The sequence below is a fragment of the Gallus gallus genome, chromosome 10, assembly GCF_016699485.2.
Source record: "Gallus gallus isolate bGalGal1 chromosome 10, bGalGal1.mat.broiler.GRCg7b, whole genome shotgun sequence".
Taxonomy (NCBI): Eukaryota; Metazoa; Chordata; class Aves; order Galliformes; family Phasianidae; genus Gallus; species Gallus gallus.
Window position 1 is genome coordinate 1,300,246 of NC_052541.1, and position 13,387 is coordinate 1,313,632.

Below are 13,387 nucleotides of genomic sequence, written 5' to 3' on the forward strand. Positions count from 1 at the left end.
TGGCAATCTCATGGGCTTTTAGCAGCCATTGTGGTGGGCTCTGTGATAAAGCAGCTCTGATGCAGCACCAGCGTGGGCAGGTTTGTGTGGCTCAGGTCTGGTTTATCTCCTGGTCGCTTGAAGCTGGAGCTGTGTGCCTTATAGGCTTTATCCAAATAAGTTGGACCACTCTGATCTGTCATCCAAGAAGCAAATGCAGTTGGATCAGCTGCTGCCACTCCTTGCACGGGGCAGTGTGTTGCTGTAGCAATGGGGCTGGGGCACATCCTGGTCCCTGCACAGAGATGTGGGCCATAGCTGAGCTGTAATGTCAGCTGTCAAATTTCTCCTGCGTTCCCACTGTGAGGCAGCAGTGCTGTCACTTCGTTTTGCAGCTGGCCAGAACACCGTAAGCTTCAAGTGCTACTGGACTCCCACTGTAGATCATTGGCACATGGATGGGTGCTGGCAGGAGTCAGCAACGGAGATGAACTGATGAGGGGCAGCGGCTACCTGTGGATGTTGGTGCGATCGAATCAGAGTGTTCCTCTGCATGGCAGAGGAGTGGTTCAGCACGTGGCTTTCATTATTGCTGTTTTCTTAGCAGTTTTAATCTCCCTGGGGTCAAGCAGAGTCTTCTGCCAGTGCCTCTGAAGTCAGGTCTGTGTGCAGCTGGATATTCTCTTGCAGCCTAGAAGCGCTGTTAATTTTCCTTAAGTATCCTGTAGGTTATACATATGACATAATAAAACATATTCACACGAAATACCCTTGGTCATCCCAACTCCTCTTAAAAATGAAGGACCCCAAACCTGCTGCTTAATTCCCTTTCAGGGGCTAGAGCTGCTCGTTTTGGTGGTTGTGACCTGTTCCTGGCTCTACGGGAGCTTCAGAGCAGCCCATGAAGCTGCCTCACGCCGTGGCTGTGTTTTAATTGCACAAGAGCTCTCTGTGAGAATCCCACTGCCGTCAGCAGGCTGCTGTGACCCAGCACTTAACCTGCCCAGAGTTCAAAAGCTGCAGCACTGCAGCTTCCCACGCCTTGCAGCAGAGGCACAGGCTCCGTCGAGTACACAAAGCCCAAAAGCAAAGCAGACAGGACCATGAGGTTAGAGGAATAATTATGCTGCGTTAAGCCTTTTGATTTATTCTCCCATCCATGTACCTGTGTCACAGGTACATGGGAAAAGGCAGATCGTTAACTTCAGCTGGAACTTTTGGGGGGTGGTTTAAAATAACTATTCTAACATTCTGCAGTGTTTTGATCTTCCTGCTAAGCTGGTGCCATGTGTGCCAGCTGCACCCAGCACTGGAGCAGCAGAACGTGCACAGGCTTTACCAGCCTCAAATGCAACAGTCATGCAGAGTGAAAGAGATGAAATACAGAAGTCAGTTTCCCAAAACCTGCACAGCTGTATTTGGTTTTTGTGAATACCAATATGAGCATCCTCTGGGCACCCTGCAATTGCTTCTTTCTTCATCTGTGTGAAGAGTTGTCTAATGGAGTCCAGCCACGTTATCAGGAAACCAGCTTGTACGCTCCAAGAGAATGAAATGCCTCCCCTTTCGATAACAAAACAATTGGGAAAATTGTTTTTCTGTAAGTGAAGTAAAATCATTTGGATTTTTACCAGCAGCAAGAACAAATATGTTCTTCCTTCTGTCCTTACCACGTCTGTTTTTCTTCTGTTCCTTCTCCCATGCCTTTTTTTTTTGGTAGATGCAGACACGAGCTACTCAAAACACAGCAGGGGTTTGATACATCCTGTATGGCCCGAGAGAAGGCACAAAATCTGCTCACTTTCTGGAATGAATTTGGAGTCTTGAAGTCTGTGTGTGGACGCATGTTAGAGATGAAGCAGTCCTGTCTGCTGGCACACAGCTGTGCACAGGGTGGCATTCCCTCCCCTTCAAAGTTCAGCTGCTGGGGAAGCATCAGGGGGAGGGAATTGGTCATTGTACAAATTTGGGATGCTTCCTCTTGCTTTTTCCCCTGGAGACTCCAGGGATGTTGATGGGCTACTTGCTGCAATGAAGCAGTGAGTCCTGCTGGGCAGTAACATGAAAGCACTTAGCATTTGCTAGAAGAGAGGTGATTCACAGCGCAACTGAAGCAGGAAAAAGATGTTGTAAAAAGCTGGTGGCAGAGAGCTGAGTGTCTGGCAGCGGTCAGAGCAAATGGCACACAAGGATGTTGGGAGCAGCAAGGATAAGAGGAGCTTGTAATGATGCTGTGAAGGGGCTGCTGTCTGGAGCAGGACGAGTGGCTGGAGCTCTGCGGTACAGAGATGTCTGGATTCAATGGGGCTGAGAGCAGAGAATGCCGGCACCAAGGCCAGCCGAGCTGTGAGGAGGCACACAAGACTGTGGTTGCCCAGCAAGGATGGTCACCTCTGTGATCTCCATCAGGGCAGCGGGAGGGGAGTGCTCTCCGTGTCCAAACTCTCCTCCATAAGAATGTACCTCAGGAGCATGAAGGATGTTGGCAAAATGAAAAGCTTAATTGAAACACGGCATTTTAAATTTCCTGAAGAGGGGAAGAGCACTTGGTTGAGCTTGTGTTGAGTGCCTGCTGACAACTGGTGGTGAATCAAGCTCCTCGTTACTTCTTCTAAGGACTCGTCTTGAGTGGAAGATGCTCTTCACATCTGGATTGGACTGGTGGGGTCTTGGAGGTGACTGGGTTGTCCTCATCACACGGTCTCTTTGGTTGGAACAGTTCCATTTTACTTGTCAGTGGAAGGTTTCACTAGTTCTACAAACTGGTTCTTAATGCAGTGCCACACAACCCTGGATCTGGACCTTCCAGCAAAGAAATGGCATTACACAATCATCAGCAGCTTTAGGGAATGCAGTAACGTCTATGTAAGAAGACCCATAGAGCTGTGTCCTTCTGGAAGACTTGTGCAGTGCTGGGCTCCTGGGCTAAGCCCGGACCGCTGCAGGCTTCCCTGGCTGCCGTCTTTCAGCTGAATTGGGTATGACCAGGCTAAAAAATGGGGTATTTATAGAACAGTATGTTGACTTCCTTTCCCTGGGCTCCCAGGACCTGGGTGTCTTTCAGCCCTTACTGTTAATGACTCTCCGCTGCAGTGGTTTGGATTAAAAGGCTGCCTGTTCAGTTACAGATTTATTCTTAATCATGTGAACCCAGAGTGAACCACAACAAACACACAGCTGATTTTTCTAAATAACCGTACTGGAAAGAAGTGATTTTGAGAGAAAATGAAATGAAATGAAGGCTTGAAGGGCGTTAGGTTGTAAGGAGCTTTCAGTGCAGCCTGTTCATTACTGAAAGCCTGGAAGGTTCAAGTTGTTTTCATCTGAAAGCCATGCCTTAGTCTTGCTGGTTAGCTAGTTTATGGCTTTTAGCTGTATTCCTGGGCTTTAAAACTTGCACAGCAAAGAAGTTCCCTGTTTTTCTCTGGTAGAGGGATTTCAGAGGCTGGCAGAAGAGAGAGGACGGACACTGGATGAGTTTGGACCTTTTTCTCTTAAATATCAGCAGTCCAAAGTGGTCTTAGCAGAAAGCTGTGTACATACACGATGTGTGCTTCACTCTACCATGTCACATTACTCAGAGCTATGACTATGGATCCAGTTAGGGGTTGTCCACATGAGAGCCTGTTCTAAGGACTGGTTTTCAGCTGCATCTCCAAGGTCAACCTGATCTGCAGTCACGTGCATCCCAGAACCTGTGCATGGGAATCGAGCATGAAATCAGTGCAGCCTCACTGAGTGTTGTGCAGCCAGCTTTGAGAGTACTCCAAAATTTTCATCAGCTTGTTGTCATGGGCACAGCAAAGTACCTGCTGCTGACTTCAGGGAATGAGAGCATTCAGCTTAATTTCATCCACTCTTGGTAGGGGTTGCTCCGATGGCACTCAAACATGCTAAGGAGAAGCAACGTGTGCTAATTGTTTTGCTTAAAGTTTTATGTCAGTCCCGAAGCTGAAACATACGCAATCAAATATTTGAAAGACCTTTAAGATTACTTTACTCCAAGTAACAGATCTAAATTGTTCTCCTCTATTTCTGTTTTTCAAGTAGATACTTCAGAAACCTGAAGGTCAGAATGAGCCTTTGTAATTTCAGCCTACAGAACGTGGCTTGGGGAGGTAACCTGTTAACCAACAGAGGTGGAGAGAAACCTGCTGCCATGGGGTGTGTTTGAAGAGGTTAGCAGATGAGTTGTTGGCCCCGTCGATATTGATGGCAAAGCTTCTGTTTCAGCTAGGATTTTATTCTGATTTGAAAATTAAGAGAAGGATAGATCCTCATTAGTGTAATCAGCTTAAATGGGTTGACTACTCTAAAGCAATTTGTTTAATTTGTTTGAAACATGTTCAATTTTAGCTATAAATGTTCAGCTCTCTCACAGTTGCTATTTGTGCTGTTTATCATGTAATTTTGTGTTCAGTGATTTGTAAAAATAAACCTTTTCGCTCTGGAAGAGAATCTTGTGACAGCCTATATCCTATTCATCAGTGCTGCTTTAATATCTCACAGACCTTTTTGTGCATTAATGCTCCAGGGGGACTGCTGTGGCTCTGGATGAGTTTTTAAGAGGACTTGTTTGTGCTGCTCGTGTAGCGTGCATGCCTGCATCCAGCATCAGCCATTTCCTCAATGTCAGATTGCTCCCCTTCCCTCTGTCTTTGGGCATCTCATTTGGGCTTTCTTAGACGTGTCTCCCTCTGCAATAGTTCCCAGCTTTGAAACCTGCATGAGTCTTAACAAAACAAACTGTAACTGTCCTTGGAATTGAAGGCCTCAGCTCCTCCTTATTTGCCCACATGACCTCTAAGGGCTGCATAAACCAGCTTCCAATGGGAGCAAAGAAATGGCTATTTGGAAGCTAACGGTTCTCCTTTTACAACGTGTGGTTGTTTCTTGTTGAACTGATGTACAAGGACTCTGCTCCTGCACCTGACATAGATGTCACACCTAGCTTTCTGTACTTGCTCCCTCACCTCTTCTTTGGGTGTATTTTGGGTTGTGCTGTTGTACTAGGTTCATTCTTAGGCTCTGAGAGCATCAGTGCATATTTGCCCCTGCAGACGGTTTCCAATTTGTTCCTGCCACATCGGGCAGTTGCTACAGAATGTTTCCCTTGGGCATACCCTTTGATTGGTATCTCTCTGCCGCTTGCTGTTTGGTAATTGGTCCTGGAAGTGGTTTTGGATGAGCTGTGCAGGTCGCACAGCTGATGCCTGGACTGCATGGCTGGTTAGAGCACGCAGAACATCCAATGGGTTATTAGAGCTGTTAGTCATGCCACAAAGCATGTGGCAGCAAGACAGCACAACCTGAATTGACCAAGATGCACACTCTTGGACTGAAACTTGCTAGGAGGTGTAGTTTTGTGGTGTTCATCCAGTTCAGCTGAAGCTCTCTCCAAGAGGGTTGCTGTTTGTTGCTGTTCCCCTCCACGTATTCAAGCTCAAGCAAACACCAAGCTTCTTTGGGTCACCCACCTGATCAGATATCCTGCCGGCCACGTGAGGCCAGAAGGGCGGTGTGAGGCTGGGACCAGCCCTTCGGTGCCAGCCCCAGGAGCTGCCCAGTTTCAGCGCTGTGGGAATCCCAGGGTTGGAGTCGTTGGGGCCTGGTGGTAGCAGTCTGGGTTTCGGCTTTGATGTCTGCATTTGCTCTCATTCTGGCAGTGATGCTTTAATCTCTGAAGCGCTGTGCTGGGTTTTCGCTGTGCTCAGCTTGAATTTCTTCCAAGACACCGCACTGCTGAAATAGCAGAATTTGTCCATGGATTCCAGTGCAGTGATCAGTCTCTGTTTATTGGGTTGATAAACTTTCCACAAGAGCAGGGGTGGAGCAGGACCTCTTACATAGAGTCAAGCCAAATCACTCAGCAGCACAATTGAAGCCGTTAAGCAAAGTGCACTGCAATGTGCTGCTTTTTTCTCCAAAGAAGAGCCTGCATGTGTCATACGTGGATTTTCTTGCATTAATGTGTTTTGTGCCATGGAGATGATCCTTGTTTGGATGTTATTTCACATGTAAATTGGGATTAACTGGTCATGGTTTGTATTTGAAGTGTTGAGTTGTATCATTCAATCCTTGGGATGAGCCCTCTGCTCTTTTGTGGTTTTCCATCTTTAACTGCAGACCTTCTCTAGGACAGCTTCACAGCAGTGTCTTCCTTTGACCTTTCCAACCCTCGGCCAACACAACGGCTTTGCATTAAAAACCTCAAATTTGACTGCCTAGGCAAAAGATACCTTTTCCTTCATCAGCAATCGATCTCTTTTGTTGGAAATATCCTTAAGTATTTAGGGTGATATTTTTGAAGCTCCTGTGGCTCGCTGTGGAAGTGGACTTGGTGGGACCAGGACACATTGCTTGTTGCTGAAATAGTCGAGCTGTATTCTGAATGACGCAGCCGGGCTCTGAACAAGTTATTATGTAGATTTTCCTAGGTTTGTAGGGAGCACTGGCTCAGGGAAGCCTACATCTCAGATACGCACCCTGGAATTATCTAGCCTAACCTGCCTGCTTGGATCCTGTAGGAAGCAGGTACTGTTAGCATTAAAGCTTCTGTTTCCAGCTTTGTCCTTTCCCAAAGAAATACTGAGTACGGGCTTGAATTTTAGTGAGTTGAGAGTGCGTTCCTCCAGCTTTGCTGCGCTGATGGTGTGGGGCTGGGAGGCTCCGAAAGGCTGTTCAGCCCTGCAGCCTGGGTCAGATTCTTCCAAATGCCCTCTGAAAATGAGATGTTTGACAGCGTTTTTATTCTAACAAAGCCGATATGTAAGTTCTTGACCGCAGGCAGAGCTGGCAGCAGCATTGCTGAAAACCCTCGGAGAAAATCGAACCCTAAAAATATGCCTGAAACTAATAACGTCCTCTGTAGGCTGCCACTTAGGATGCTTTTTTTAATGTTCTTAGCTACAGCTTCACCTTGCGGGAGCTCCTGCCTAGAGCAGAGCCTTCCCGAGGCTTAATCCCACTGTGAAAGTGAGAAGGGCACTCCAAGCTCTTGGCTCAGAGCACTGGGAGCTGATGGCAGAGCTAACTGGAGGGGCTGGGCCCCAGGGAGCGCTCAGGCTTGCCGTGCTTCCTTTCCCACGTGAAACCCCTGTCTTTGGAGCCTGGCTGCCATTTATCTTCCTGGTTCTCGTGTCCAGTAGGAATTTAACTTTAATTGCAGCTGACTCCCTTTACCAAGTAAGGATGTAAATCTATCCCTTTTCCCTTGCTCTGGGAATGGGATTCTTAGCCTTCTTTAAGAGCCTTTCGGCAAATTTGTTTTCCAGTACTCCATAATTAGCACACTCCTAGCCTGAGTGGTTTCCTTCCTGGTTTGCACTTTCCAAGACTGTTATCATGACGTAGAAATTGCAATGCAAATACTGTGCAGAGAGCTTGAATTTAGAAGTCTCTGTTTTAAGCTTGTCAAGCCTTCAGCACAGGGCATTCAATTGCCGTTTGTGTTTATTTGGGGATATTGGGAAATGTTTGGGGCTGCCTGGGTCAGATCCCACCATTGCTTTTGGAATTGCTTCCATGTCAGACAGCCCTGCTTTCTCAGAGGATGCTGTTGCTGTTAATGCTCACTACAGCATAAAGCTCTGCAAAGGGCAATAGCCTCCTGGGCTCATGTTGCCAGTGCTGGGCAGATGTTGGATGTGGGATGTGAACTCGGGGTGGGCTGGGAGTGCCTGCAGTACTCCATAATATCTCACTAATGCGTCCTGACGACTGATGCCTAACATGATCCCCCAAGCATGTGATTTAACGAGATTAAAGCCATCCCTCAGTAATCTCTGTCGAGCTGTATTTTGTTCTTTTTGTGTAATTCACAGGAGTATAAAATCTGTAATATTTAAGCTCTAGTAATCTTGGTGCCTCATTTATTGTATTGCTGGCAAGTTGATTAGTGCCGTTGGGCAGATTAACAAGCTTTCCTGAACCTGTAGGTAAAGCTGCTCTGCTTCTGACACACTCCGGAATTGGCATTCTCTGCCTTTACCTGTGCTGGGCTGGCTGCCTGGGCACGTCGTGGGGCAGATACACAGCCAAAGCCATGCAGCTGCACCAGCAGTCCAGTTCTGGTGGCTGATGATTAGCGAGAGTAGCAGTTAGCTCTGCACTGCATTCTGCCCTGGATGTACCCTGATTGTTTCTTTGTGGTGATGGATGAAAACATCCCTCTCTGCTCTTTCTTGTGAATATAGTGCAGGCAAACTTTGTGCGAAGTCATGCTGTGTAACGCCAACTATGGACTCACTTGGTTTAACTGCAGCCCTTTTTCAAACATACCTCGTTTTCTGCAGGGGCTTTGTGATCCTGGCTGCTCAGATGAGCGCCAGCCCGTGGCTCTGCCTGCTGCTCAGAGCAACGCGGGGAGCGCCGGGTTAGCCAAGCCTTTGTGCTTCCAGAGCCAAGGCGCTTTCATGTGGTCACGTTATTGCTTTGAAATCCATTTGTCTATTCAAGGGTGTAGCCGAGCAAAGCTTGCACTCATTTGGCCTTTGGTTCATTCACAGTACATGCTGAAACTAATTTGCTTGCCGTGTAAGATCAGAAAGGACGCTCGAGAGGTGAAAACAAAGGCTTTGCACAGCAAAAGATGTGCACCCAGGACGAGGGGTATCCATGTTTTCCCAATGACTAATTCCAATCCTTTTCATATTCTTCCAGCTGAAGGGCTTCCACAGGTTTATTACTTTGGACCGTGCGGAAAGTACAACGCCATGGTGCTGGAGCTGCTTGGTCCTAGCTTGGAAGACTTGTTCGACCTCTGCGACAGGACGTTCACTCTGAAAACGGTATTAATGATAGCCATCCAGCTGGTGAGTAAAGTGTTTGTGTCAGCTCTCTTAACGTTCTAAATACGCTTGGCTTTGCCACAACAGAGCCTCAAGAGGAAAACTGAGGTCACAGATGCACAGCGTTGATCCACGCTGACCTGGTATTGGGTACGCAACATTGTGCTCCTGTGGCCAAGCAGCCCGGTTTTGTTCTATTTGAGTGCTCCTTCATCACTGTAAAACCAATTTATAGTCTTTTTGATTAAATCAGATGGCAAAGCCTTGGATACAGTTTATATCCCTTTTCATTGCACTCCAGAAACAGTATTACCATTTTGGGCAACTCTTCAGTGTTCAAAAAACTCATGGTTGGTCTCATAAGCAGTGAGAACGGAGTAGCACCGTTGGATATGTTTTTCAGTATGTGCGTGTAACATAGGGCAAAATTTGGGTTGGGACAACCTGCATCAAGTTGAATTTGACAGACTTACCTCTCTCACAGTAGTGTGAGAGACATTTCCTAGTACTTACAGGAGTAATTTTATTGCCATGAGACTGCTGGGGAAATGAAGCCTAACACGGCAGGGTCCTGCCTTGTGCCAGGCACTGGGGTTGCAGATCAGTTCTGTACTGGGAGGATCTCCTTTGGCACCAGCTGCCTATCCTGTGACCTTGCCTGGCCTGCCTGCTCACCAAGACACCAAGGTCTGCCTGGAAAAAGGGTGCTCAGTGTGAAGCATGGGGACAGGAAAAGCAATCCCATGTGAAGGTGTTGTTCTCTATAGGCAGCGCTTCTCCTTTCTCCTTCGGGAGATATTTGAGCACCTTTCCAGTCTTTTCAGGAAGATGTTGTGAGATACCAGCATGGACACATGCATTTAAGGAGACAGATGTAGCATCTTCACAGGTGCTCCATCTCCTTCCCCAGAAGGGTTTCTGGGAGGAGGGCTTGGCTGTCTCCAAAGTGCTTTCAGAAGGGGTTGGCACTTGCTGCTCCACTGGAACAGAAGCCCTTTGCTCCAGTGACAGGGCTCAGGGGAATATTGTCTTGGATTTCTCCCAGTTCCTATGCTAAATCATTACCATCGCTGTGACACACTCCAATGTGAGAGAGGCATAAAAGAAGAGGAGCTGAGCTGTCACGTTCAGTGGTTTTGCCTCCATAAATTTTGCTGTTGTTTTTGAGCAACCAAGGCTGCTTAAGCTGCTGTAATTCTAATCTCGGTCGCGAGGAGACATAAAACTTCACTGCCAGAATGCAGCACATGGCACAAGCAATGCAGCTCTCCTCTGGTGTTTGAGATGCCTGGTAACAATGCCCAACATGCAGGGAGACTTTCCACCATGTAAGCAGCCTGCTGCCACCCCGAGAGCATGGAGGAGCACCTTGGTGCCTTGGGTCCCTGCTGGAGGGGGGAAGGAGAGGTTCTCTGTGGATGTTTTTGCCCATGTGCTGCAGGAGGACTCCTCTGGGTGATGGGAGCTTTTGGGCACTGTTACTCCCACAGTGTGTGCATTTCTGATGCCTCACATTGCTCGGTTGGGAGCATCGCGTTGGAACCGCTTCCTCCATCCTCTGCACGCAGCTGAACAGATGGAGTGGCCGATGTCCTGAGCTGCGCAACGCGTGGAAATTAAGCACACGTTCACTAAGGCCTGTCCTTCCTGCACAGAAATCAGAAGTCGTCCCACGGCTGCACGGGGCTGACAGCCATCAGCTCCCTGCTCCTGCAGACAGAAGCGGGGCAAGCGTCCTGTCACAGGGCATAAAGCACGCTGCTGCTGCAGGGACATCTTTCTGACGGGGAAGAGCCTCTTCCAGCCATCCCCATCCGCACAGCAGGAGATGTGCAGGCAGGTGGAAGGAAACCTGCCTGCGTGTGTCTGCGGTGGAAGCACAAAGCGCAGGTACACTGATAGCTCGGAGTGCTGCTGGAGTGCCTTGTTCCATCCAGCATCCCCGCTGTCCAGGTTTTTGTCCAAATTGCTGTCATTGCCATTGGCTGTTGCAACAACTGGGCTTCTTCGGTGGCAGAGACGTATGAAATGAGCCAGCCAGGCTCTGCTTGAAAACCTGTTCTGCACCGAGGGGCCAGGAAACCCTTTGTCCCCATTCTAAGGGTTGCCGTTTCATTTGAGCTGCCTCCCGACATACCTTTTTGTCTCCAAACCTGCTGCTGTGTCACGGAGGTGACTGAAGAATGGCTGAAGTGCGGAGCGTCTGCACCGTCCTGGAAATGATGAGCAGTAATGGCTGGGAGCCCTGCGATCCGTTTTCTCAGCGCGTTGAAATAAATCACTGCTTAAAATGAGAGGGGAGAGGAGTGGTAACACAGAGTTAGTGACACAAAGGAGAGCTGCTTGCAGACCTGCTCGAACATCGTTACGCATCATTTACGCGTTTTCTGAAGCAGAATTAAGGCTGTGCACTGAACGAGGTGTGTTGCGAGAGCCGAGGTGGCCCTTCTCCCCTTGGAGCCGGGCACCTGCCCCTTTGCTTGCTCCTCGGTGGCAGAGCACAGATAGTCAAAAGCTGAAAAATACTCCAACCAATTCTGCTTGACGACTGGTGAGATTAATTATTCTTCTTAGTCGGCATTGAGGAGCGTAAGGCTTCTGCCTGCCCAGAACCCCCCTCCGGGGAGAATTTGGCATGTCTAAGACAGCATATGGGTTGAGGGAGGGAGGTGGTGAGGCACAGAGCAACAAGGGAGGGCTGTGGGTAAGGAAAGAGCTCCTGGTAGCTGGCCTAGTGTGTTTAAAATCAATACAAAAAGGCTGCTGCAGTTCTCCATGGAATCCTTCCAAGAACGCTGTGCTGGTGGTAGCTACACAGAAGAAAGAGTCCCGTTCCTTTTCAGATGAAGTCAGGGAGCACAGGGAGAAAGGTGGGGATGGCAAACTCCTCTTCCAGCTGTGCAATGGAGAATGCCACCCAGCTCAGGCAGTAACCGGTGCCTCAGTCTGCTCTGTGGGTGCCACTTGTGCAGTGCCTGCGTGTGCAGGTGGCAGCGGGCAGCCTGAGGAGGCTTTGTGGTGGGCTGCAAAACCTGGCTGTTCTGTTTGCAGGAGAGCAGCCAGGCTGCCTGGGAGTAACGTTTGCCTCGTCCTTTTGCAGATCTCTCGAATGGAATACGTGCATTCGAAGAACCTCATCTACCGAGATGTCAAGCCAGAAAACTTCCTTATCGGCCGGCAAGGCAATAAGAAAGACCACGTCATTCACATCATAGACTTTGGACTGGCGAAGGAGTACATTGACCCAGAAACCAAAAAACACATACCTTACAGGGAACACAAGAGCTTAACTGGAACGGCGAGATACATGTCCATCAACACGCATCTTGGCAAAGGTCTGTGCATTCGGCACGGGCGCGCTGTGCTGGGTGCTGGAGAGCTCTGGTGGTAGCTCAGCTTATGGCTCCCGTGCCCTTCATACCTTTGCAAACCACTCAGCGTGGCGGTGCTGTGAGGCTTTGGGGTGTTTGTTGGTTGTTTTTTTTTTTTTTTTGAGCAGTTGAGACAGCTAGAAGTGTTGGAACTGGAAGCCTTGTAATTATGGTTTTGTTAGGATCTAAACAATAAAGGTAGCAGTCCTGCACTGATAAAAGCAAGTGGGCAGGCAGTAATTGCCACACTTAGTGGTGACCAAGGAGGTCTTTATAGCGCAGCCCCACACCAGCGCCTTTCAGTTTCAGATGTTACACTTTGCCGTTCCCTGACCTAATAACTGGTTGGAGAAAATGAATAATGGCTTTCCTTAATGATAGAACTAATTTTAAACCCATCTTCTGTCTCCTCACTCGCTGCTTTGTATCCTTCTTAGAAAATTACATCTTTGTGGCTGAAAGGCAGAAGCCCTTATTAAATGTTTATATTCACTTAAACTCGTAAGAGTGGTAGGGTGGTGGCACAGAGAGAGGTCAGAGAGCCTCTCGTTTTGGGGAGCGAGAAGAGACGGGCGCAGTTTCTGTTTCTGCAGAGACAGGGGAAGGGATGGAGGAAGAGAGCCTCTGCTGATGGGAGCACCGCAGGGCACTGCACTGCCACCACCTACCGGCCAGCTGGCCTCGAGGCTCCGTGTGCTCCTGTTCTGCACGGGGGGTGCTCGGGGGAGAGCAGATCGCTGCCCCTGGGAGGCAGAGACTGTTGGTGAGCCGTGCTGGGGGCCCTGCGCTGCTGGGGAGCTCTGGAACCATTTGTCCAGCAAGCAGTGGTGCCAACGGGACAACCTCCTGCTGCTCAGGTTGCCTTTGTTCTCCATTGTGTCCTATGGCTTGTTGGCAGCGTGGGCTCCCTTTCGGTAGATTATTTTAAAGGATGCTTTTCCCTTGGCTCAGGGCCTCCTTTTTATATCTTTTTTCCTCATCTATAATCATAACATCTGCATGGCAACAGCAGCAAGCGTTTCACGAGCAAAAGCAGCGCTAAAAGGAGCTATTTTTAACCCTCTGTGATGCACTGAGCTCCAGGAGCAGCAGGAGATGGCTGGCACTGTGTGCACAGCAGTTCCCACAGCTGGCCGCGAGTGTCCCCTGCCCGCTCCTGCAGGGCTCAAAGGAAGTAATCCAGCACATCCTTTGCACACAGTTCTGGGCACACTGGCTCCCAGCTCCTGTCTGGTAGCCGATCCGTGT

The 13,387-nt window shown here is 48.8% G+C and overlaps 1 protein-coding gene across 31 annotated transcripts in view; it reads left to right on the forward strand.

The window, feature by feature from the left end:
* Positions 1–13,387, forward strand: part of CSNK1G1 (casein kinase 1 gamma 1) — an 87,675-nt gene that overhangs the window by 56,911 nt on the left and 17,377 nt on the right. For 30 of the 31 annotated variants that reach the window (NM_001005800.1, XM_046898984.1, XM_046898979.1 and 27 more), the window contains 2 exon segments: positions 8,641–8,792; positions 11,869–12,103. In NM_001005800.1, the coding sequence (NP_001005800.1) occupies positions 8,641–8,792; positions 11,869–12,103 (387 nt within the window). 31 annotated transcript variants of the gene reach the window in all.